This window comes from Rousettus aegyptiacus, unplaced genomic scaffold (assembly GCF_014176215.1).
Source record: "Rousettus aegyptiacus isolate mRouAeg1 unplaced genomic scaffold, mRouAeg1.p scaffold_m13_p_7, whole genome shotgun sequence".
Lineage (NCBI taxonomy): Eukaryota > Metazoa > Chordata > Mammalia > Chiroptera > Pteropodidae > Rousettus > Rousettus aegyptiacus.
In genome coordinates this window covers 98,747,153-98,774,496 of record NW_023416310.1, presented here as the reverse complement: position 1 = coordinate 98,774,496, position 27,344 = coordinate 98,747,153, and the positions used below count along the sequence as shown (strand labels likewise).

At 33.8% G+C, this 27,344-nt stretch overlaps 1 protein-coding gene across 4 annotated transcripts in view; it reads right to left on the bottom strand.

Annotated features, from left to right (window-relative positions):
* The window catches only part of FAM13B (family with sequence similarity 13 member B), an 80,579-nt gene that overhangs the window by 11,252 nt on the left and 41,983 nt on the right, over positions 1-27,344 (bottom strand). For 2 of the 4 annotated variants that reach the window (XM_016160612.2, XM_016160614.2), the window contains 7 exons: positions 9,519-9,586; positions 6,863-6,911; positions 6,330-6,477; positions 3,554-3,619; positions 1,911-2,121; positions 1,163-1,292; positions 371-452 (listed from right to left, as the gene is read on the bottom strand). In XM_016160612.2, the coding sequence (XP_016016098.1) occupies positions 371-452; positions 1,163-1,292; positions 1,911-2,121; positions 3,554-3,619; positions 6,330-6,477; positions 6,863-6,911; positions 9,519-9,586 (754 nt within the window). The remainder of the gene's footprint in view (positions 1-370; positions 453-1,162; positions 1,293-1,910; positions 2,122-3,553; positions 3,620-6,329; positions 6,478-6,862; positions 6,912-9,518; positions 9,587-27,344) is intronic. The other 2 variants (XM_016160613.2, XM_016160615.2) reach the window with 1 other exon arrangement.

Sequence of the window (27,344 nt, the reverse complement as noted above, 5' to 3'; positions counted from 1 at the left end):
TTAGATATTCTTAGTCTTAGCTGAAATACCTACAAAAACCAAAACTGTTTAACATCTGAAATACGTTTCAGATAAATTTTATAAATATAATATCACTTATGAATATACAAGCTATTTTTCAAAAGAATACAACCAATTAAAACACGGGGGCTGGGCAATAAATAAATAAATAAAACACAGGAAAGATCTTTGGAAGACTATAATATAGTGCCCCAACTTTAACTATAACAAATGAAAGAACAAAAGAAAACTTTTACTTTTGGTGAACAGTGTCCAAAATTTTAAATTATTAAAATTTATAATTCTAATTCTAAAATTATAATTCTAATAGACAATATTATGAATATTACAAATATGGCACATTTTATACCTTTAATTTGCTTCCGCAGTTTGGTAAGCTCTGTCATCCATTTTAATACCTTTGGGTTGGCTGCAATATCACTGTAAGAAGGCTGAAAAATTGAAGAAAAGTATTACTGATATCTTTGTGGTAAGCAATGGTTATGTTAATTTAAGCCAAAGTAATATTTTACTATTCCAGCAGTAGAGATTTCACTCAATCCTCATTTCTTCTTACTTAATGTCAAGTAGATAAGGCAGTATATTAAGTAAAGTTCTCAGAGCAGGATCTAGGAACTGGCACAAGCCAGATTTGAATATGGGTCTTCTGACTCCATGTATAGGGCTCTTTCCACGTCGCATGAGCAAATTATTAAATTATCAGATTACATTTATTATTTAATATTAAATTTAATTATTCAATTATTGCTATTAGGCATTATAAATTTATTATTAAATTTATGATATTATTTGTCATCAAAAATTATTAAACTCTCTCTTTCTCTGACTGCCACCCTTGGTGCTTGTGGTTTCTGAGGGAGCAGAAATAGCATTAACAAGATTTTTCAATTGAAGTATTTACCTTAAAAATTCTATAGGCTGTTTTGACCATGGAAATATAAAACTGCAATGGAAAGAACACTAGCCTGGGAATAGGAGACTAAAGATCTACATAATCTCAGCTCTAGATGATCACTATAGCTCTGGGTGTCTCAGATTCATTCCATCTCCTGGAAAAGAGATGAACAGACTAATGCTCTCCAAAGAAGCTTCTCCCCCTTCCAAAGCTCTGACTCACTGCTGCACAATGCTACAAACTTACCTTGCTATTTCTTTCCCTTTCAAACTGTTCTTCAAATTGTCTGATTTTTTTCTGAAGTTTCTTGACCAACTGATATGGTGATCTGTCTTCTCTTTTTTCCTCTTTTGAACTAAAGGATGATCTTCGAATCCTAAATGAGACCGAGAGGTGAACACTGTTAAATTTTCAAGTTATGAACACCATATCTCTTATTCCCCTCATATAACATGATATTATTACCAAGAAATATATCCCTAACACTAAAAAACAGATTTAAAAAAAGAAACATGCTACAGTGTTACAGATTACAAAATTAACTATCACCATGTTGATGAAAACAATTTGGAATCAATGAAATATTGTTTGGGCAAAGGTGGAAAAACAAAGATACCTATGCAATTCAGAGCTCTTTTGGTGTTCAAACTACAAAGAAAAGGTTTGGACATTCAGAATCAATTTAATATAAGGTTTTAACAATAAAATATTAGGGATTGGTAAGCTTCACTTGCTGCTTCTCTTCCAGAGTTCTGTATTTCAAGCATCAATAATCAAATGAATAAATCCACCATGAGAAAATGACTATTAGAGAGCAAACTCCAAACACTACACCTCAGTAAACTCAGAATTTAAGAACCCAAATAATTTAAAATTACAAAAATGTGCTTCATGAAATAGGAGAGAAAGCTTTGAACTGCAGGTCTAGAAGATTAAATCTCTCAAAGGACCTGGGTAAGTAATTGAAATCACCTTTAAGTAAAAAATCACATACCTAGCAAAAGAAAGTGCTTTAGATGAGGAATCTAATGTTTCTGGATCATGTAGGAAACGCTGGCTTTGCCCAAAATCTAAACTACGGTGTGATAATACTGGAGGACAGTCCTCTTCCAGGGGGTGGTGATTCATTCTTCCAGCTTGTGGGGAGAGCTGAGCTTCTCCAGACTCAGTGTCTTCCTGCCAAGACTTAAAAGCAGGAAATGGCTCTGTAAAACAAACACAAATAATAGTAACATGGGTCTCTTGGTTCCATATGGAAAAAAAAAAAATCACATTACTACAGTTATATATGTTCTTTTAAATCATATTATTATGTTATAGTTCATATAATATTTGATACTTTTTTTTAAACAAAGGATACTAGGATCTTCATAAAGCCTACTACAGTTTAAAAATTGTCTGTACTTCCTTTTATATTTTATAGCCCAGAGTTCTATTTTCGTATAAGGAGTTATACCTTAAATTTCTGAACCAAGTTACAAAGCAAGAAAGGACACTGTCGAGCTCTTTAAAATGATATCAAAACTTATTTTTCAAGTAGGGAAAGTCTTTGTTTTGAAACAGTAAACACTCAAAAGTCCTTGGGAATTTAACTCAGCCAAATGCTGCCAGGTGAATAAATTGACCTTCACTGTCAAGTGGCCATGTTAAGAAACTATTCCCCATGCTATACAGAACACTCACCAAATAGAACTCTCTGACTCCAAAATGAGTTATAATTTCCAAATGAGTAGCTAACTCACCTGACAGCACCTGGTTTCTAACATTAAACTGTGGTGGTAATTTTCTGTTACAGGATTCCTATGCATAATACATATTTTAATAATTAAACACTCAACAATATTATTAAGATAAAATTTAATAGCAGCTGTCCTTCTTAACTGCATTTATTTTATTGGTTATCCTGTATGTTCTCAAATAAAACCATGTTGATTTATTTGATGTCTTTGCACATATAAGGTTTGATTACATACAGAACACATACAGATAAACACATCGTCCACAAATATACTCCAAATATCACTGGATAATATCACTGGAGTCTGGGAGAGAGGAAGGGCACTTTTCATTTTTCCCTCTACACGTTAACTTTATAATTACAATGTAAAACTTTGATGCTATGGCTATTAACAATAACAAAATTAAAATGAGGTTTTAAGTATTTTGGGGTGTAAAGATGGCTTGACAGTGTCAAAAATCAAGAATGTTTTTTCTTCACACAACAGATTAGGATTGCTACTTTAATCATTTAGTTTAATTATGCATTAGCAATTTAAAGCATTACATTTTTCTTCAGAATAATAGAAATATAATTGTTTTTAAAGCCCAGATCAATTTGATAACTAAAAATTAGGTACAAAGCGTGCAATCCCATAATAAACCCAGCAAAAAAGTGATTTTCAAAGCAACCCTTGTACCTGCTTCCCAGCAAATATACTAACTGATAATAAACATTTTGCAGGAAAGCTTCTGTTTAAAGAAAAGAGAAGTAACAAGAACAATTTTTTTAAGAGTATCATTTTTAACTCAGAACGGTTTTCCTACTATATGGGAGCAGCAGGAGAAGGGCTAATAAAAAGGCAAACAAAGTGAACCATAAAAAGGCAAAAAAACTAAACTATGGTGAACCATACTTACCCTCCCCATCTCTCTGCAGATGCATTGTTTTGAAATCAATGAGGGGGAAAGTGATAGGGCATGACGCTAATAAAATGGAAAAAATGGCAAAAAATACTAAAGTGAACACACAGCACAGTCAGAACAAACCATACACATAACTAACACAAAGCCAAAGGTACCAAAAACATTTCCCTAAAACCAGTTAGGCATTTAGCTCAAAAATGTTATTCAAAGAAATTACTACTAACCACTTTAAAAACAAACACAAACATACATTTCCATTTCAGCAAGCAAGGCAAAAAAAAATCAAAGTAGTAACTGTTTTATTAAGACTCAAACATAAAACTAAAAAAATAGAAACTCTTAAACAGGTACTATTTGAAGCTTTTCAGTATAATTGGTTTGACAAAAAAATATTTCACTCAGAATGATTGCTCTTTGAAAAGATCCTATTGTTTTCATTCACGAGTTAACAGAATAGAATTTGAAGGAAAGGTGTCCACTTCCGTCAAAAGCCAAGACCTTTCGAATAGCTGCTACAAATTCATACTGGTGGTAGATATGTGCTACCTGCTCGCTAACTTCATTCTGTTGACTATACTTTGAGCAGTACAAAAAAGAAAACCTACACACTTAAAAGAGTAAGGTGGGTCTCTATTTGGAATTACCCCACTTCTCTATTAAGAGTCACATTTAAACAAAGTATGTCTCTGATTCCAAGGTATCTAGGGTCTAACATAATTTGATCTCCTGAGGAAAATTTTATTTAGATCATCCTAACTCCTAGTTGTAGAAAATCATCCTTGTATTGGGTGGCAAAGTTGGAAGGAAGAACATGGTCTGTTAACAGCCACTCTCCCAAGCATATACAGGGTTCATGGCTGAAAAGTTCACTCAGATGTCTTCAACTCTGGTTTGTGAAAGTCACAGACCCCTACTCCTAGTACAGCCAGAAGCAGGTCTATGTGGTCTTGTCAAGGCTGTTGAGCCAGGTGGATAACAGGATAGCTCAGACACTGAAAATCAATAATCCATAGTTATCTTCCTTCTTTACCACAAGCTATAAGAGGTGAATTCTGACAGAGAAACAAGAGACTCCAGGCATTAGGTACTCTTTGGGGAAGTTTCCAAAAAGCTAAAGCTAGACAGATAATGTCCTATCTCCTCAGACAATGAAAAACATTTGCTCTTTTATGCTGAAAACTTAAAAATGAGGACCCTCAGGATTGTAAAGGGCTATTTACCTGCATTCCTTCAAGAGGAAGAAGCATTAAGTCCTTTGTCAGAATCACAGCCTCGTCTTTCAGAGAATCCTTTCCTATTGCAACTCTAGGGATGCCCTGTTGACCACTCCTTTTCAGTGACTGTGCTAGGATAAATAACTAAGAGGGACATCTGATCTTCACTGCCACCAAGATGCAAATACATCCCCTAACTCTGGGGAACACCTTCATAAATTTCAAATGTCCTGAATAACCCAGAACAAAGCAAATGAAAGACAACTTCCTGATTTAGTCTAAGTTAAGACACATAATATGCCACTAGGCATGCCAAACATCTAGACCAAAAAAAAAAAGGTGGGTGGGGAGACAGCAGTAAAGGTTGGCACAAACAATGACTTGGTTAAAGCTTTTAAAAACTGGCTATATCTTAAAAATAAAAAAATAAAAACCCTCCAACTGTGGTGAGGTGAGTAGACCTGAGGTGGCAAAAGGAGACCATAGCATTGGCATTGCAATTCCTCTTGTTATTGCCACTGTATGCCATTAGCTAACTTGATAAAGTTGAAATAACCAAAGGATCTTTATCTAAGTGAACAAATATATAACTAAGATTCCTGAGTTGTCTCATCTCTTTACCGAAGGTGTATGATCCAAAAGAACTTCCGGATCCAAATTTGCTTGCTTGCTTCCACTCCCCACCCTCAACATTTTATTTGAAATTACAAATATTACAGCAAAGTTTACAAATTTTTACATTGAACATCCATATATCAATCACCTAGATTCTACCATTAACATTTTACTAAATTTGCTTGATAACATTCATCTATCCCATTAACCATCTTTCTTTTTTTCATTAATTTCAAAATAAAATGCAGATATCGGTATACTTTCCCATAAACACTTCAGCATACAAAGCATTCACTGGAGCTCTATATTTATTAGTTTTTGCGTCTTTGATAAAAAAGAAAAACATACACAATGAAATGCAAGTTTTAAGTATACATTTGCTGAGTTTTGACAGGTACATATACCCATGAAGCTTGCTTTTAAAATTTAAGTTCAAACTTCTCTCCTTTGTAAAATGTGCTAGGACCCTGCTCCCAAGCCTTCATAGCCTAACCTAATATAGGGATATGATACAATATTTGCTTAGAAATGTCCTTAATAATCATTTTTAAAAAAGTATTCCTGATGATCATTAAGAAGAGGTAGCTATACATAAGCCCTCTCTTTCAAGTGTTTGAGTCCTAAGATACTGGACTTTCAAAACCTGGGAGATATAACCTGGTTTAACAATTAACAAAAGCCTATCCAAGGTGATTTTATTTTTTTAATCAGTTCTAACATCCATCCTCAAAGCTAATGAATAAGAACTTCAAGTTCATACAAGATAGCCACCCTATATAGTGCATTTGAGTGAAACACCCATTCGCTGTTCCTATATGAAAAAGAGAACAGAAAATTGAAATGAAAAAGGTTGTCCATAAAAGGATAGTAATCTCATTACTGCTTTGGGTAATTTCGGTTACGAAAAAAAAAAAAAAGTTAGTATGTGTGGATAAAATTACCTTCCCATTTATCACCATCAGAAACATTCTTCAGATCTAAATGTGGAATATGGACACATGCTGCTTCTCCTTGAATACCAACATTTTGATCTCCTGGCACTTCTGATTCAGTGTTGGCATTCAAATCACATATCTTGCTACTAGGATCCTACATTTTAAAATAAAGAATACATTTCACAACAGTGAAGCTTTTCATACCCAGCTTAAAGTCAACCAGCATATATCTTTGTGTAGTCTTCATTAGTTTACTGTGCCCACAGTCAGCTGTCTCACTCCCACCAACCAAACTAGTTTTATAATATATATTACTGAGAGATAAAGTTTGGATCCAAATTCAAGAAAGTGTTTTCATAACCTTCTTGTAACCAAAAGTGGTAATTTAAGTTGCTGCTTAACTGTAGAACATTTGCTAAGAGTATCTATATTTAAATCTCCCCAAAACCTATTTAATCCGAGTTAAAGGCCATATATAATAATTGGTAGGTTAGACCTAGTCAATTTTTTAAGAACCATAAAAGAAAAATAATTCTTACCAGAATCAAATGTGACAATTTATCATTGTCAAGTGACAAATATTCTTTCCTAAAAAAACAAATAAAGTTATTAGTCTTTTAAGAATAAATAGGTCTCTATCATTGCATATGCCTGACCTAGGTTCTCTCTTCCCCATATAGTTAGCATTTACAATGTGCGAGAAGAAAATGACAACTGGACATATGCCCATTCTTTGGAGCCCTATATCTGAAAATCACACACTACTGAAAAGATCCACAGAATCACTTCAGGTTTAGAAAAATTTAGTATCATTCACCCCCCTCCCACATAACCACACCAAAAAAGAAAACTATTTTAAAAGGAAAAATAAAATCCATAATAAATAGAAACCAAAAGGACTGTATGTATAATGGAAAAGATTTTGTAAAATAAATTATTTGACCAAATAGCTTTACACTCCCCCACTCTGAGAAATTTTTTTTCTTTCAAGGATGATTTTTGAAAGGTATAGCTATGTCTTATATTTTAAATCTGATTGTGTTCTAGCAATCAAAACATGGTTAGCACTTCTAAACCTCTCCTTCCTCAAAACAAAATGGTAACAAGTAAACAGGAAATTTTTTAAAATTTCAATTCACGCCTTTTTTCCCCAAAAAACTATATCCACTATTTAGAACATGTATAACAGCAAGCTGTCACAAATGATCTCTAACTATATGACCAGTCAACAGAGCATCTAGTATCATAATAGGTTCTCAACATACCTATTATGGGAAAGTTCTCCTGAAAGACACTGTGACAGTTTACAATGATACATACAGGTGCTGCTGCTACCTTGCCATAATAGTGTGCACTCAGAACACAGGTCTTGATCTAAATACAGTAGGTCATCTCCTCATACAAATAATTACCTTATTCTTGCTGAGCATGAGAAACAACTAAATTCTCTAGCAAGCTTTATGATCTTATTTTGCTTAAGAGTGGGAACAAATGGTGGGGTGAGCTAAATTCTACCCTAACACTAAAAGATCTAATCACCTAAATTCAAAAAACATTAGTGTTAAACATAAAATGTAATCCACCTAACCAAGAAACTCTTTCGATCTAAAAACAAGTTTGCTAACCTATACACACAAGTTGAAGAGGAAAGGGCTTTTTCCAAAAAGATTGAGTCCTCACTAAATGGATCCTTATTGTTCTACCAAATCCAGATGTCATCATTCTGGGGATGCCTGTTAATGCTGTTAATCTTATATCTTCAGCCCATAGCTCCAATATTCCCTGGGCTGGAAGAGGATCATTCCTGCCTCCTGAAAGGAAGCACAAGGAACTGCTGTAAGCAGGAAAATCTGTGGACCTTCAGAGTATGGGGACACTCCAGAGACATGGCTCCAAAGAATTTACTTACCCTCAGAGAACAAGTTTCCTACTCACAATTAAAAGAGACAATGTCATTAACGCAAGTTTACCTTTGTCAACAGGCTACCACCAAATTACTAATGCTGTCTGGGATTTCTCAGTATTTACAATCTCGTCTGCCACTTTATTACTGATTTGTCTTCAGAATATCAATTATCTTTCCTAAGAAAGTTACAATATGCCTTTTAACAACATATTAAAGAATCATATAACTGAAAGATCATAACATATCTGCTTCAAAAAATATGTACAGGATGTTTAAAATTCAAAACCTACCCAAGGACTTAAAACATTCTAGAAAGCTTCTGCTCAAAAGGACTCTATCTACTGAATATCTGTGAAGACTATATTGATGAAATACTCATTGACTCAGGTATCTGCCTTCCATTACTGCTGGCCAAGGAGGTAAACAAGCACCAACTGCATAAGTTGATTATGCTAACTAAAATGTCATATTTGAAAAAGACAATAAAATACTATTTCATTCATACGGAGAACACAAAACAAAAGTAACAAACGAACTAACAAAACAAAACAAACTCAGAGGGAGACAGCAGAATTGTGGTTACGAGAGAGAATGGGTGTGAGAGGAAGGCAAATTGGATATAGGAGGTCAATATATGATAATCAAAGGAAACTAGACTTTGGGTGATGAGTACGCAAGAGAGTATATAAATATCGAATTATAATGTTGTAAACCTGAAATTTATATGTTATTTACCAATGTAATCTCAATAAACTTAAATTTTTTTTAAAAAAAAGATGGTACTGGGACACACCAAAGAGAAGAACAAAAACTTTCCTTCCTTCCTTCCTTCCTTCCTTCCTTCCTTCCTTCCTTCCTTCCTTCCTTCCTTCCTTCCTTTCTACCTATCTATCTATATATTTATATATATATATATATTTATTGAAGCAACTATGTTATAATCTTACAGTTAATTCATGGTTCCAAGACCATGAATTAACTCACTAAAAGGTATACTTAGTGTATCAATACATTCCTACTTGTTCTACAAATCAAATGAAAGTTTTAAGTGTCCCCAAGAAGGCTGTGTTCTTCTTTCTGAATATTTTCCAAGTTATAACTAACATCTGAACCTGCACCCTCTCTGAATATTTATGCACATTTAATATGCTGTATGTTTACCATCTAAATGAGAAGCTTTGTTTCTTAGATTATATAAAATGTCATAACAGTCATCTAAAAATTTCACCCCAAAATTGAAGAGCTCCAAATATCAAAATGATTAATTAGCAATAAGAGAAAATGCTCACCTTTCAAGGCAGCCATCTTCACTATCACCATGGTCACCACATGGCTCTAACAGTATACCACCTACAGACTGACAAAAAGAACAACACCAATGTATCAACGGAACTCCCAACACTCATTTATGACAGGAAGTTTCTAATCTCAATCAGGATAGTAGATTACAAGTTAGTCAAGTGCCCCTCTTTAACTATTTATAATAGTCTGCTGGTATTACCATCAGTTTATAGAGAATAATTTATCTTCCTCAAAACCTGAAGGAAGGTGTGGGGGGGGGGGGAGTGTGGGAGGAGAGAGAGAGAGAGAGTGTGTGAGAGAGGGAGGGAGGAAGGGAGAGAGGAAGAAAGGGGGGCGGGGGGGGGAAAGAGAGAGAGAGAGAGAGAGAGAGAGAGAGAGAGAGTGTGTGTGTGTGTGTGTGTGTGTAAGATGGAGACTCTGCATTTCTCACTACCCTATTAGGTAACAGGTACTGCTACAACTATCACATTCCTTTTCCTTCCTTAGAATTTTCTTCTCCCAAAATGATGTTATTGTGGTCCCACTTGCCAACTGCTGCTTCTTCTCAGCCACAAATACAGAAGTTGGTTAACTTCCTAGCAGGTAAGAGAGGAGTCATATAGTTCACCAGATCCTTTATCATAAATATTTGAAATAACTGTAAACCTCAGACACACAAAAAAACTCTCCTCCATTTCCTAGTGACACCATCCTATCCCTATTCCTCCCCAAAATAAATACCTACCAAATCTAACATAAATGTCCTGTGCATTACTGCAAATTATAAATTTTTTAATGTTTTTAATGTTTCTGAAATCAACAAAAGATTCAAGTCTTATATTCTTAATAAACTACCACTGGTCCAGTTTTCTTTAATATGAAAGTCAGTCCATAATTATCTGAAAAAAAGCTAATAAAATACTTCTCCCTTTTCAACTACATACTTGTGAAACTGAATTATCTTCATACACTTCAACAAAATAACCTATATCAACTGACTAAATGCAGAAGCAGATATAAGAATTCAACTGACTTCGATTAAGTCAGATAGGCATTAACAATTTTTATAAGTAGGTAAAACCATGCGACCCCTCAAAATAAAAAAAAAAATTTAAATAGCTGCTTTTTATTAAGAAAAAAAAACCTTATTCATGTTACCTTGAGTGAGTTTATCATTATGTTTTGTTACTTTGAGTGAGTTTATCCTTATGTTTAAATGAACTAATAAAGTTTTTAAATTTCTGTTTTAATTTCTAATATGGTAAATATTGACAGATATATCTATGTAAACAATAGCTTTATGGGATCCTCAATAATTTTTAAGAATATAAAGAAATCCTGAGACCCACGGTGTGAAAGCCACTGATCTAAGAAATCAACTTCAGCAACCTTCATGCTCTGGAATATAGCTTTTCGTTCTTAAATATAAAGGTTCCTGGGCACATGAAATAACCGTTATTCTGACCCAATATTTAAAATGAGCCTTGGTGTTTTACTCAAAGAACCAAATTCAAGTTCCAGCTCTACCTTCTTCATCAAAAATAGAACCTTACAGTTTACTATTTACAGGAAAACTGTAAGGTTCTATTATAAAAGCATAGTATTACCTCACCAAGTCTTATCTAACCTACAATTATTTTTACTATGAAGTTGAAATAAAGTAAAAAATGAATAAAATTAATATCCATTATACCCTCCAGTCAGATTTAGCCAACATAAGTATTAACAAATAGTGAAAAATATTAAATAAAAAGGCAATTAGTGGCAATATAAAAGACATGCAGTGACAGAAGTAAAAAGACCAGCAGCAAAGAAAACAGATGAAATATAGAGCCAGGTGCAGAACTGTGCTCTATATTATGTCCCAGGACAAAGAAAAATATGAGTTATTAGAGTCAGGTTAAAATATAGCCAGGTTTCAATTTAACAGAGAAATATACAAATCTCCCTTTGGAAACTAAAATATGTTTCAGCACTGAAAGAAATTTTACTTCCTCTGAATTCATTCTAGATAAAACATTCATTCTTTTATAAGCTATAAAGAACTTTGGTGGTGGCGGTAGTAGTGTGGTAGCAGTAGTGGGGGCAGCAGCTACAACACAATCATACTGGCAGTGTCTTAGGGGCTGTCAGGACTTACTGCCAGGAACAAATTAAACCCTGATGGGCATTTCCATAATTTCTCTAGTACCCACCCAACTCCTTAGACATTCATAATTGGTGCAACCACTCTGCTTAGTTCTGCATCTTTCCCTCTCCACCCACCTAGTTTTTTTCAAGCACGCTAGTTCTTTTAAATAGGCTAAATATCCCTATTCCATTCTGTACATTTCATTTGCATAGCACACCCTTACAAAGTACATTAAATATACTTCAATCTAGCCTAATTTATTCCATTGAATTAATGTGGTCAACACTGATATGGTCTCCACAGCAAAGGAAATCATCAACAAAATGAAAAGGCAATCTACAAAATGGGAGAAAATATCTGCAAATTATATATGTGATAAGGGGTTAATATCCATATAAAGAACTCATAAAACTCAATAGCAAACAACAATCCAATTAAAAAATGGACAGATGATCTGAATAGACATTTTTCCAAAGATATATAGATGGCCAAAAGGCAGGCACACGAAATGATGCTCAACATCACTAGTCATCAGGGAAATGCAAATCAATCAAAACCACAATGACAGCACATCACACGTGTTAGAATGGGTATCAGCAAAAAGACAAGAAATAACATGTGTTGGCGAGGATGTGAAGGAAAGGGAACACTAGTCCACTGTTGGTGGGAAGGTAAATGGGTACAGCCACTATAGAAAAGAGCATGGAGGTCAAAAAATTAAAAATAGAATTAACAAATAATTACCAGCAATTCCACTTCTGAGCATTTATCCAAAGGGAAAAAAACGCATTAACTTGAAAAGATATCTGCACACTCATGTTCACTGATGCATTATTTAGGATAACAAGGACATGAAAACAACCTAAGTGTCCATCAATGGATGAATGGATTTTTTAAAATGTGTGTATATATACAATGAAATATCATTCAGCCATTAAAAAAAAAAAAAAAAAGGAAATCCTGGCATTTGTGACAACATGGAGAAACCTTGAGGGCATCATGCTAAGTGAAATAAGTAGAGAGAAAGAAATACCATATCACCTCACTTATATGTAAAATCTAAATTAAAAAAAAAATTCACAGATACAGAGAACGGATTCGTAGTTGCCAGAGATGGGGGCTAGAGGCTGGGTGAAATGAATGAAGGTGGTTAAAAGGTGCAAACCTCTAGTTATAAATAAAACATAGGTGGGGATACAATGTATAGCGTAGTGACTACAGTTAATACTGTATTGTATATTTTGAAAGGTACTGAGAGTAGATCTTAAAAGTCTCAACACAAGAAAAAAATTTAACTATGTGTAGTGGTGAATGTTAACTAGATCATTTCACAGCATATACTGATTCATTATACTATACACTTGAAACTAATATGTTACATGTCAATTATATCTCAATTTTAAAAAACAAAGAAAAAAAGATTGGGATGTAAAAACAAAACAAAACAAATAATACTGAGTAGTTGTTTCCAGTCACAGGTTTTGAGTATTTTTGTAACTTTTTAAAAAACAAACTGATATGGTCTCATAACATAGCACAAGTCAAACTGACAGCCATCTCTTGCTCTTAGCTGTCTGCCGAGTTTCCCAAGCACTTCTGGCCTCAAGTTCAGAAAGGGAGTAATTACATTTCAGTAGTTTCTCTGTGTTTGGAAGATATAAATAATTGTACACTTTGGCAGGGCACAACCAATGAAGGCCTGCTAATCCTGAAATAGATTGATTTTATGAGAAGTTTGCTGATAAGATCAAGTACTTTTTATATGAACACTAATCAGGCTACTAGTTTTCAGAGTTTCAATCCCCAAAACAGTACAAATTCTTGTACAAATTCTTGTATTTATTTAGAAACTGACAGACCCATCTCATCATATCAATAAAAAAAAATCCTAAATATTTACTATAAAATCCAATAACATATTAAAAAATATACTAATTTGCAAAAGACATACGAAAATAACAAGACTATTACTCGAAATATAAATGGACACTTAAAACAACCCATTTAAAAAATGAGCAAAAGGCCTTCATTCAGCAAAATATACAGATGGCAAATAAGCCTAGGAAAAGATGCTGAACATCATTAAATTATTAGGAAATGACAAATTAAAACAATAAGATACCACTACACACCTATTAGAATGGCTAAAATTCAAAATACTGACACCACCAAATGCTAACAAGGATGTGGACCAAAGGAACTCTCATTCGCTGATGGTAAATGAAAAAGAAACACACTGAAATTTATGTAAGCATTTAGTTCATAAATAAATGTGGCATTTCAAATCAGTGCAGAAAAGATGTTTATTCAAGAAATTCATGTATCGGGAAAACTAGGTAAATATCTAGGAAAAACGCTAAATCCATTTTTCATACCTTAACAATGATAAATTCTCAATAAGCCAAAAATTTAAATGTGGAAAAAGAAACTACAGAAGTATTTTAAAAGAAGAAAATTAGTTTATAATCTGAGATTATGGAAGACCTTTCTACCAATGACACAAAACCTAAAATCTTTTTTAAAATGCTGATAAAACAGAATAGTATCAAAAACTACCTTAATAACAAAATGGAAATAAATATTTGCAACTGATCACAAAAATGGGGGAGGAGCCTATTTCCTTAGTAAATAAAAGGTGCCTACAAATCAAAAAGGCAAAAGAAAAACCCCAATAACCTAAAAGAAAAATGTGCAAAGGGTATGGATAATTTGAAGTAGAAATGATTCAATGTTTCTATAGAAATGTTAATGAAAATTACAACATACAAGTTTCTCTTACCAGGGCGTAATAAAAAAAATATATTATTGGTAAAGGCATCAAGAAATAAGTATTCCTATATATTAATAACTGTAAACTGGTTTAATGGAGGGCCACTTAGCAATATATGATAAAATTACAAATGCTTAAACTTTGACCCACAATTCTACTTCTAGAAATTTATCTTAAGATAGCTTTGTGCAAGGTGAAATGGTATATGTACAAGGCTGTTCACTGCAGCCGTTTTTAGGATAGGACAGTGGTGTTTATTTTAGAGTTTTATTATATGTCGTTATGGTAGAGTAGAGATTAATATGGATAAGGATGGAGAAGTGACTTTTCTATATATCCTTAATATAAAATTAAAAAATTTTAACCATCTAAACCTATCCTTTTCAAAAGACAAATATGTAAAAATTGTATTTTAAAACTCTATACAACGAAAAATCAATTATTCATACATATAAAGCATTTAGTTGCTCAAGATTCCTTAAGATTAATTTCACACTGGTTAATCAATGGGGAACTGTGGTCTAACCAGCAGCACGTAGTACTCTTCAGTTATTTTAAATGCTAAAAAGTAATCAGGTTTCTCTATATTTCAAGTCATTTTCCGAGAAACAATCTTCAAAATTATTTTTTGCAGCTAAAATTCTGACCTTCTTACAATATTTCTAGTCCAGGGGTTGGCAAACTACAGCCAAATAGAGCCTGCTGACAGTTTATGGTTGTAAGCTAAGAAAGATTTTCACATGTTTTAATGGTTGAGAGTTGGGGGCTCAAAAGAGGAATATTTTGTGACAGGTGTAAATTGTGGAAAATTCAAATTTCCGTGTCCGTAAATAAAATTTTATTAGAACACAGCCATGCTGTATTGTTTACATATTTTCTATGGCTGCTTATGTGTTACAACAGCAGAGTTAAATAGTTGTAACAGAATGTAAGGCCCACAAAGCCTAAAATATCTATAATCTGACCCTTTCAGAAAAAGTTCACTGGCTCCCACTCTATCCAGTCTTACAATTTCTCTGGAACTCCAAATACTTTCTATCCAAGTCACTTGAATCATTCCAGGCCATAAAATTTGTATTAATCATCAACTTTCTGTCCTTCAGAAAAACAAATTCTGTAAGATAATGTCAAATATATAACCTTTGCTTGAGCTGGTTCACTACAAACATATCAAATTTCAGCTAGACCACTACTGGTATTCAAGCACTACTGACTCACTTCTGCTTGGTCTCTGTTCTATGTGATTTCTCTCCTTGGAGGCTCTTATAAAACTTTTACCAGCTTCTTCAAACTCCAAATCCTATTCTTGTCTCCTCACCCTCTTAAATGGTGAAAACCATCTGGATTAAGTTCCCCAAATTCTTCCTCCTTCAAAAGTATTCCATATCTCCCCTTCAATTGAGGATTAAAAGTAACTTCCTATGTTGGAAGTCACTCAACCTATGCCCTAAATCACCTTTCCTCCACCTCCTCCCTCCAATTTCCTCTCCTTGCAATATTCCAGTAATTACCCTGTTTTTCTGACCTTTTTTTCAGCCTCTCCCTATCAGTGACTGATTTCCATCCTTCCAACCAACATGTTCACATCTCCTTTCTATAAAAACACACAAAAATTCTTCTGAAACCAGACTGCCTCAACTGTTCATTTTTATTTTCAATGCAAAAACTTATCCAAGGCATTTCACTTTGTTGCCTCTATCTGCTCATCTGACATTAATTCCCCAACCCTTAATATTAGCCTTTTTCCTTGAAATCCACTACCCTACCAAAACTCCTCTTGTTTTACCAGTAATTTCTTATCACTAAATCCAATGAATTTTCTTTCATTGGAATTTGTCTAAATTATTTGATTAAAAATCAAAAGACTATGGTATGGCCATACCACCCTGAACAAGCTCGATCCCATCTGATCTTTTACTGAAGTAAAATCATAATCTTATCAGCCACAGATGGCCAGTGTAAATGTTTGTTGCACTTCTTAACCTTTTTGACTAAAATTGAGACTGAATTAGTTCCAGCAACCTACACTTGGATTTTTTTTTTCAATATAACTTTACATAAGGACTATTATAGGTCTTTAAAACATAATTTTTAATGCCTCAACAATATCCCATTTATGGACATACCATGATTTATTTGACCCCTCCTCATTAATAAAAACTTTGTTTCCCATTTTTTTCTACTGCAAATAAATCCCCAATAAGAATTCTAGTAGATAAATCTTTGCATGCATCTCTGATTTGTGTATAGTTTCTTAGGATACAGTCCTAGATTTTGAAATTTCTAAGTAAAAGGGGGTAAGGAGGATTATAAGATCTTTTGTTCTTATTGTCAACATTTTTTCAGGAAGTTTGTAGTAGTTTATAGTCCCAGTGTCTATGTCTAAGACTGCCTATCTCACCTCACCCTCACCAGCATTAAATATAACATTCTTGAATATTTTTTAATTTTTTTGTTCAACATGAGGCAAAATAAGGGTGGAATACTCTTTCCTTAGGCTTTTAACCTCAAGCAAGCAAATAAATGAAAATTAAACTTACTCTTGCTATTTCTACACATTTGCCTCCTACTCTTTTATTTTCCTTCTATGTTATAACAATTTTCTTTCTAAAATATAGATCTAGTTATAAATTGCCTTTGCTTCAAAGTCTTCTATAACTTCCTTCTACTGAGAAGATTCATAATTCTTAAGATAGTGTTCCAGCCTTTACACTACATAAATCTATTAAAGTTTCCAGAATTATCTTCCACAATATACCCTCCCAAAATACCCTGAACACTATATGACTAGAATTGTTTCACTAACATCCAATATCTTAAGTTCTACTCATACTGTTTCTTTAGTCTTTTCCACAAATCTCTAACAAAATCCAATCTCCAAAGGTCATGTTCAAAAATTCCCCTTTTGGGGTCAAATATGTGGTGACAGAAAGAAATCTAACTATGGGAAGTGAACACACAGTGTAAATATATATATGCCTTATTGTTAAAATGTACTGCTGAAACTTATTGGATTTCATTACATTCTTATTAAAAATAATAATATAAAAAAAAAGAAGTACAAGTTGCTGGTTATAAAAAATGTCATGGAACATGAAGTACAGCATAGGGAATATAGTCAATAATATTGTAAACTGTGTATAGTGTCAGATGGGTACTAGACTTATCGGGGTGATCTTCATAATTTAAATAAACGTCTAATTGTTATGCTGTACACCCGAAACTAATATAATACTGTATGTTGACTGTAATTGAAAAATAAGTTAAAAAAAAAGCAATTACAACCAGGTGGTATAGGCATAAAAAATAAAAAATAAAAAATAAGGGGTTGTAAGCTGACAATCTGAGATCAACCATGGGTTGACTCCCTAAAAATATAAAAAATAATAAAAAATGAAAAATGATAAATAAAAGGAAACTATTACAAAAATCCTCCTTGTGTCAAGAAGCCCTCCATAATTTCCCTGGCCAGAGGTTCTTCCTTCTCTACCACAAAACTACAGTGCTTCATTTCTACCTCTAACAGTATTAGTTATATTCTAAATTATAAACTCTGTGCATTTACAATCTAGATTATCAAGTCAATGAAAACTTAAAGCTGGGGTATTCCTATTTATACTTCCAAGTAACCAGGTATTATGCACTACATTAAGTAAACATGTGCTCAATTGAAGTGACTTATTCAAACAATATCAGTCTGCATCTTAGCTGTCTTTCAAGGCCAAGAAGTCATCTTCCATTAAGATTTCCTAAAACTAGATACAAATCAAGTCTCAATAAATTTAAAAACATTGAAATCCTATCAACCGTCCTCTCTGTTCATAATGGTATGAAACTAGATAGCAACTACAAGAAAAAAAACTAGAAAATACACAAACACATGGAGGCTAAATAACATGCTACAAAACAATGAATGGGTTATTAATGATATCAAGAAAGAAATCAAAAGATACCTAGATAACAAATGAAAATGAGAACACGACTCAAAATTTATGGTACACAGCGAAAGCGGTCCTAAGAGGGAAATTCATAGCAACACAGCCCTACCTCAAGAAACAAAAAAAAAGCTCAAATAAACAATCTAACCTTATAATTAAAAGAACTAGAAAAAGAATAGTAAACAGAGCCCAAAGTGAATAACAGAAGAAAGGAAATAATAAAGATCAGAGTGGCAATAAAAGAAATAGTCGAGAAAAACAATACAAAAGATTAATGAAACCTAGAGCTGGTTCTTTGAAAGGACAAACAAAATTGACAGACCATTAGCCAGACTCATCAAGGAAAAAAGAAAGAGGACTCAAATAAAATCAGAAATGAAAGAGGAGAAATAACCACAGACTCCACAGAATTACAATGGATCATTAGAAAATACTATGAGCAATTATATGCCAACGAATTGAACAATCTGGAAGAAATGGACACATTCCTAGAAACATACAATCTCCCAAGACTGAGTCAAGAAGAAACAGAAAATCTGAACCGAATGATTACCACCAATGAAATTGAATCGGTCATCAAAAACGTCCCAAAAAACGAAAGTCCTGGACCAGATGGTTTCACAGGCAAATTTTACCACACATTCAAAGAAGAATTATCACCTATTCTTCTCAAACTATTCTAAAAATTTCAAGAAAAGGAAAGGCTCCATTAACTCCTTTTATGAGGCTACCATTACCTTGATTCCAAAACCAGGCAAAGACATTACAAAGAAAGAAAACTATGGGCCAATATCTTTTATGAACACTGATGAAAAACTTCTCAACAAAATATTAGCAAACCGAATTCAGCAATACATTAAAAATATCACACAGCACGATCAAGTTGGATTTATTCCTGGGATGCAAGGTTAGTTCAAAATCTGCAAATCAATTAATGTGACATACCACATTAACAAATCATATGATCATATCGATAAATGCAGAAAAAGTGTTTGACAAAATCCAGCATCCATTTATGATAAAAACTCTCAGTAAAGTGCAAATAGAGGGACTTACCTCAACATAATAAAGGCCATATATGACAAATCTACAGCTAACATCATACTCAATGGGGAAAGGCTAAAAGCATTTTCCTTAAGATCAGGAACAAGATAAGGATGCCCAATTTCACCATTCCTCTTCAAATTTGTATTGGAAGTCTTAGCCACACCAATAATACAAGAAAGAGAAAAAAAGGAATCCAAATTGGAAAGGAAGAAGTAAAACTCTCATTATTTGCTGATGACATACTATATAGAGAGAATCCTAAAAATTCCACTAAAGAACTAATCAATAGATTCAGTAAAGTAGCAGGCTACAAAATAAATATTCGGAAGTCAATAGCATTTTTATACACCAATGATGAACTTTCAGAAAGAAAAATTAAGAAAACAGTCCCATTTACAGCGTCAAAAACTATAAAATACCTGGGAATCAAATTAACCAAGAAGGTAGAAGACCTGTTTTCAGAAAATTATATGTCACTGAAAAAAGATATTGAAGAAGATACCAATAAATGGAAGCATATACCGTGTTCATGGGTAGGAAGAATAAACATCGTTAAAATGGCCATACTACCCAAAGCAATCTTTAGATTCAATGCAATTCCTATCAAAATACCAATGGCATTTTTCAGAGAGCTAGAACAAATAATCCTAAAATTTATATGAAACCATAAAAAAACCCTAATAGCCACGGCAATCTTGAGAAAGAACAAAGTAAGAGGTATCGCACTACCTGATATAAAACTATACTACAAAGCTACAGTAATCAAAGATAGATACATTGATCAATGCAACAGAACAGAGAGCCTAGAAATAAATTCACGCCTAAATGCTCACTTAATATATGACAAAAGAGGTAAGAACATACAATGAGGTAAAAACAGTCTCTTCAATAAATGGTGTTGGGAAAATTAGACAGAAACATGCAAAAAAAAAAGCAGCTGGACTATCTTACACTGTATATAAGAAAAGACTCAAAATGGATTAAAGACTTAAATGTAAGACTCAAACCCTTCTGTAAGAAAACACAGGCAGTAAACTCTCTGATATTACTAACAGGAATTTCTTTTCAGATATACTTCCTCAGGCAAGGGAACAAAAGAAAAAATAAACAAATGAAACTACATCAAACTAAAAAGTTTTTGTACACCAAAGAAATCCATCAACAAAACAAAAATACAACCAATGGTTTGGGAGAAGATGTTCCCTAATGATACATCTGATAAGGGATTAATATCCAAAATATATAAAGAACATACAACTCAACGCCAACAACAAAAAAACAATATAATTAAAAAATGGGCAGAAGACCTGAACAGATACTTCTCCAAAAAGGAAATACAGATGGCTAACAGATATATGAAAAGATGCTCAAGGTTGCTAATCATCAGAGAAATGCAAATTAAAATCACAATGAGATAATTACCTCATACCTGTCAGAATGGCTATCATCAATAAATCAAAAAACAGCAAGTGTCGGCAAGGATGCAAAGAAAAGGGAAACCTCATACATTGTTAGTGGGACTGCAAACTAGTATAGCCGCTATTGAAAGCAGTATGGAGGTTCCTCAAAAAATTAAAAATGGATATATCTTTTGACCCAGCAATTGCACTTCAGGGTATTTATTCAAAGAAACTCAAAACAATAATTCATAAAGATCTATGCATTCCAGTATTCATGGCAGCACAATATACAATAGCCAAGATATGGAAGCAACCTTAGTGCCCATCAACAGACGATTTGATAAAGAAATTATGGTTTATATATACAATGGAATATTACTCAACCATCAAAAAAAATGAAATTCTACCATTTGCAATGACATAGATGGATATTGATTATGCTGAATGAAATAAGTCAGACAGAAAAAGGTAAAAATGCCATATGATTTCCTTATATGCGGAATCTAAGGAACTAAAAGAACAAACTAAACAAAAACAGACTCACAAATATAGTGGACAATTTGGTGACAGACAGAGGGAAGGAGTTTGGGGAGCTGGGAGAATGGGGTGAAGGGTTAAAGAAGCACAAATTAGTAGTTGATAGTTGGTCACGGGGATAGGGAGCATGGCAGAAGGAATGCAGTTAGCATTAACATGATGGCTAGGTGAAGAGCCAGGGGAAGGAGGAAGCAACTGGGGGGATCGTTTTATGAACTATGTAGATGTATAACGAATGTACTGTATACTTGAAACTAATTTTAATAAATAAACTTTTTTTAAAAGATTTCCTAAAACTAATTTTAAAAAGAATTAATTCCAGGCCACAATGCAAATAAACTATAAATCAATAACAGAAAGATAACTGGAAAATCCAAAAACATATGGAGATTAAAAAACACACTTCCAAATAATACATGGCTCAAATAATAAATCTCAAGAGAAATTTTAAAATATTTTTAACTATATGAAAATGAAAACACAACTTATCAAAATTTGTGGGATGCAGCAAATCAATGCTTAGAGGGAAATTTACAGCATAGAATGCATACATTAGAAAAAAGAAAGATCTAAAATCAATCATTTAAATTTTCATCTCAGGAAACTAAAAAAAAGCAAATTATATCTGAAGAAATGAGATTTAAAAAATAAGAATTAAATCTCTGAAATTGTAAATAGGAACTCAATAAAGAAAAATCAATAAAACTCAATGCTGGTACTTTGAGATCGATAAGATCCATAGCTTCTAAGAGAACTAGTTAAGGAAAGTGAGAGAGGACATAAATTGCTAATATCAGAAATGAAAGAGCCCATGGACATTAAAAGGGTAGTAAAGGAAGACTATGAACAAAACTATGCCCACAAATTTGGTAATGTAGATGAAACGAACCAATCCCTTGAAAGATACAATCTGCAAAAACTCGCACAAGAAACAGACAATCTGAATAGGCCCATATTATTAAATAACTTGAATCAATAGTTAATAACCAAGTACCAGGCCTGGATGGGTTCACTGGTGAATTCTACCAAACATTTAAAGAAAAAATTATATTGATTCTCTGCAATCTCTTTCAGAAAACAGAAGCAGAAAGAATACTTCCTAACTCATTCTGTGAGGCCAGTATGGCCCCAATACCAAAATCAAACAAAGGTATTACAAGAAAATTACAGACTTATCTCTCTCGCAAACATAGATGCAAAAATTCTCAACAAAATATCAGCTAACAGAATCCAAAAGAGTATAAAAATAGTTATACACAACAATCGAGTAGGATTTAGCCCAGGTATGCAAGGCTGGTTCAATATCTGAAAATCAATTAATGTAATCTATTAACAGACAAAAAAAAAAAATCACACAATCTTATTAATAGAGAAAAAGTATCTGACAAAAATTAACACCCATTCATGATAAAAACTCTCAGTAAACTAGAGATAAAGAGGAATGTTTTCAACTTGATTAAGACTGTCTACAAAAAAAACCTATAACTAACATCACACCTAACAGTGAGAAAATTCAAGGCCAGGATGTCCCCTCTCACCATTCCTTTCAACACTGTACTAGAAGTCTTTGCACGAGAAGGATATAAAGGCAAGAGAAGGATATAAAAAGTATAGAGATTAGAAAAAAAGACATAAAACTATCTTTGTTCACATATGGCATGATGGTCTATGTAGAAAATCCAAAAGAACTGACAAAAAACTCCTAGAACTAATAAGTGATTATATAGCAAGGTTGTAGGATACGAGGTTAATAAACAAAAGTCAATCTGGGTATAAGTCGAACAAAATATGTACAAAATCTATATGAGAAAAACTAAAGAACTCTGATGAACAAAATCAAAAAAGAACTAAATAAATGGAAAGGTATTCCAGGTTCACAGATAGAAGATTCAACATTGTAAAGATGTCAGTTCTTCCCAACTGGGAAGATTCAATGCTATCCCAACCAAAATGCCAGCTAGTTGTTTATGGATATCAATAAACTGTTCTAAAGTATATGGAGAGGTAAAAGACCCAGAATAGCCAATATAATCTTGAAGGAGAACAACAAAGCTGAAAGACTTAGACTCTTGGAAATATACTCCGATAAATATAATCAACTGTCTTTGACAAAGGAGCAAAGGTAATACAATGCAGATAATAGACTTTTCCACAAATGGTGATTAAACAACTGAACATCTACATAAAAAAAAAAAAAGAATGTAGACATAGACCTTATATCGCTTCACAAAAATTAACTCAAAAATAGATCACAGACCTAAAGGTAAAACACAAAACTATAACACAAAAATCTAGATGACTTTGAGTATAGTGATGCCTTTTTAGATCTATCGCCCAAAACACAATCCATGAATAATTGATAATCTGGACTTCATTAAAATTAAAAACTTCTGCTCTGTGAAATCAATATCAAGAGAATTAGAAGACAAGCCACAACTAGGAAAGAATACTGGCAAAAGACACATCCTATAAGGAACTGTTACATAAAATATAAAAAAGACTCTTAAAATTCAACAATAAGAAAACAACCTGATTTAAAAATGGGCCAAAGACCTTAACGGACACCTCACCAAAGAAGATATACTTCTCTGTATATGAAGATGGCAAATAAACATATGAAAAGATGCTCCATGTCCTATGTCATCAAGGAAATTAAAATAAAACAACAAAAAGATAGCAACACACATCTACGAGAATGGCCAAAATCCGGAACACTGACAATACCAAATGCTGGTGAAGTTGTGGAGCAACGGGAACTCTTAAGTACCACCTGTGGGAATGCAAAATGGTCAGTCATTTTGGAAGACAGTGGCATTTATTTCTAAACTCATACCATGCCCGTTGGTATTTACCAAAAGGAGTTAAAAACTTATATATACAAACAGATGTTTGTACCAGTGTTATTCATAATTACCAAAACTTGGAAGCAACCAAGATGTCCTTCAGTAGTGACTGGATAAAAAAACTATAGTCTATCCAGAGAATGGAATATTGTTCAAAACTAAAAAGAAATAAGCTATCAAGATATAAAAAATGTGGAGGAACCTTGAGAAGACAATCTGAAAAGGCTAAATACTGTATGATTCCAACTATATGACATTCTGAAAAAGGCAAAATTATGGAGACAAAAATCAATGTTTGTGGCATGAGGGTGGTGGGGGAGGGGTAGAATGAACAGATAAAAAGAGTACAGAGGATTTTGTGGAACAATTAAAAAACTTGGTATATTTTAATGATGAATATATGTCATTATATACTTATCAAGTCATGAAATGTACAACACCAAGAATGAATCCTAAGGTAAACTACAGACTTTGAGTGATAATGGTATGCCAATGTACGTTTATCCTTGTCAAAAATATGTACCATTCTTTGCGAAAATATGGCGGAGTGAGAGACATCCCCAGATCTCTCCCTTGAAACAACAAAAGCTGAACATCTAAAACTCAACAAAAAACACCCAAACTGCACACCAGCACATCTGAGTGTGGATGTGCACATAAAATCTACCACAGGTCAGAACCCCGGGTGTCAGGTGGTGGACCGAGAGAAATAAAGAAGCTGCCTCTCGCAGCCTCCAGAGCTCCCTGGAGGAGGAGGAGGAAGAGTGAAGGTACGGAGACCTCCCTGAACAGCCCTGCCTGGGACTGCAGTGAGCTCCCCATGGTGGGCAGCAGGGCCCAGTCATCAGAGCAGAAGGCAGAGAAGTGGGACAGGACCGCACAGAAAGCGCAGTTGATTCTTACCGACATGAGTTGCGAAACCACGGTTGAGCCACAACCCCCAACTCCCAACCCAGAGGAACCCTCCCCCAATATCCTCCAAGATCGATTACCGCAGAGCCCCAGGGGAATCTGAGCAAACGCTGCCAAAACTGTCACTGACACTGACAGGGACTGAAACTGAGGGTAGTGAGTGTGATTAAATATCTACAAGAAAATTTTTTAAAAAGGCATTTTTAAGGCTTTATATAAAGCAGTGATAAAAGAGGCTTAGACACCACTTCCTGAAAACCAAAAGAAAAGCGCCATCTTTGCAACAGGATAAAGAGAGACCCTCATGTAATAAACCTTTTTTTCTGGAAAAACAGCAGAATACACTTCCATTAATGTCCATGCGGAGAATTAGTCCATTAAACACCATAAACAACCAAGGTGAAATTGCATCTCAGAAAGAAAGAGAAAAATCTCCAGAAAATAAGCTTACAGACATAGAAATATATGACTTAAATGACAGAGAATTCAGGATGGTATTTCTGAAAAAACTCTGTGAGTTCTAAAACAAGTCATATTAACAATTTCGGGAATTAAAAAAACAACTACTTGAGCAGAGCAAGAAGATTGAAACCCTCAAAAAAAAAAAAATAGATCTTCTGGAGATAAAAAATACTACAAGGGTTGGAAAATGAAATAGCAAGCTTGGGAAATAGAGTCGACCAAATGGAGGAAAGGATCAGTGATACTGAAGACAGAAATCTAGAAATAAATCAGAAGGAGGAAGAGAGAAACTGAAGAATGAAAAATAATGAGAGAGAAATACAAGAACTAGCTGATACCATCAGGAGAGGAAACATAAAAATAATGGGCATTATCGAAGGTGAGGAAAAGGAGTGGGGATTAGAAAGAATTTTCTCATAGTTGATGAGAATTCTAAGGAATGAGCCAGAGCTTGGAATTCAAGAAATCAAGAGAATACCCAATTATCTCAACCCCAAAAGGCCTTCACCAAGACACACTGTATTAAAGTTATCAAAAATCAAAGAGACAGAATTCTCATTGCAGCTAGGGAGAAGAAAACGGTAATTTGTTAAAAAAAATAAAAAATAAAAAAAAAAGTTAGATTTTCACCGGACTTCTCAGCGCAAACCTTACAACCCAGAAAAGAATGGAATCAAATATTTAAACTATTGGGGGTGGCTCCATAGTGTAGTGGTTAGCACATCTGCTTTACATGAAGAAGGTCCTGGGTTAATGCCCCAGGTGGAGCCACGGACCACACTCTGGGTGCACGCCCCAAGCAGTTGAGAGGAGACGCTCCACCTTCAGAGATCTAGTTCGTAAGGGGAAACAACAACATCCATAGGTCAGGGGTGGAAGTTAAGGGAGAGAGTATTAAAGAGGGGGGAAAAACAAATATTTAAACTATTAAGCGAAAGGAACTACCAACCTAGAATAATGTATCCAGCTAAGCTCTCATTTAGATAGAAAGGAGAATTTAAGTCTTTCCAGATACAAAAATTGAGGGAATTCTCCACTATGAAGCCTGCAATACAGGAAATACTAAAAGGGGTCAGCTCACCTAAAACAAAATAACAAAAAAACAAAAAACAAAAAAACCATAATTAGGAATAAAGTGACTATCAGGCAAAAAGAAACAGAGGAATGCAACCATTACTAGGACAGGGCATTATAGCTTAAATAATAATAAGCGAATTGTTATAACAAGATAGTAATGAACGTTCAGCATATACAAGGACAAATTGAGACAACAATAACTACAAGGAGGAGGATTCAAAGATCCAAATTCGCAAACGAGAATGGAGAATGGAGATAAGGCATGTGCAGAAGGAAATGGACAACTGTGTGTGTGTGTGTGTGTGTGTGTGTGTGTGTGTGTGTAGCTATCCTTTCCAAGTTTGTAATGGTAACCACACACAGAAGATTCAGAACTGAAGTATATAATATAAAACCAGAAGAATCAGGGGGAAAACCCACAAAAGCCAACCAAAATAAAGAAAATAGAAAAACAAGGACAAGGAAGCAATGGAAACACTGAGCTAGCTATAAGAGAGTAAAAGATAAAATGGCTATAAGAAGACCTCATATCTCCATAATCACCCTAAATGTAAATGGGCTGAACTCACCAATGAAAAAGTAGAGTTGCAGAATGGAACAAGAAAAAAAACTCAATCATATGCTGTCTCCAGGAGACACATCACAGCTCCAAAGATGAATACAGAATCAAAGTGAAAGAATGGAAAATGATATTTCAAGCAAATGGCATTCAGAGAA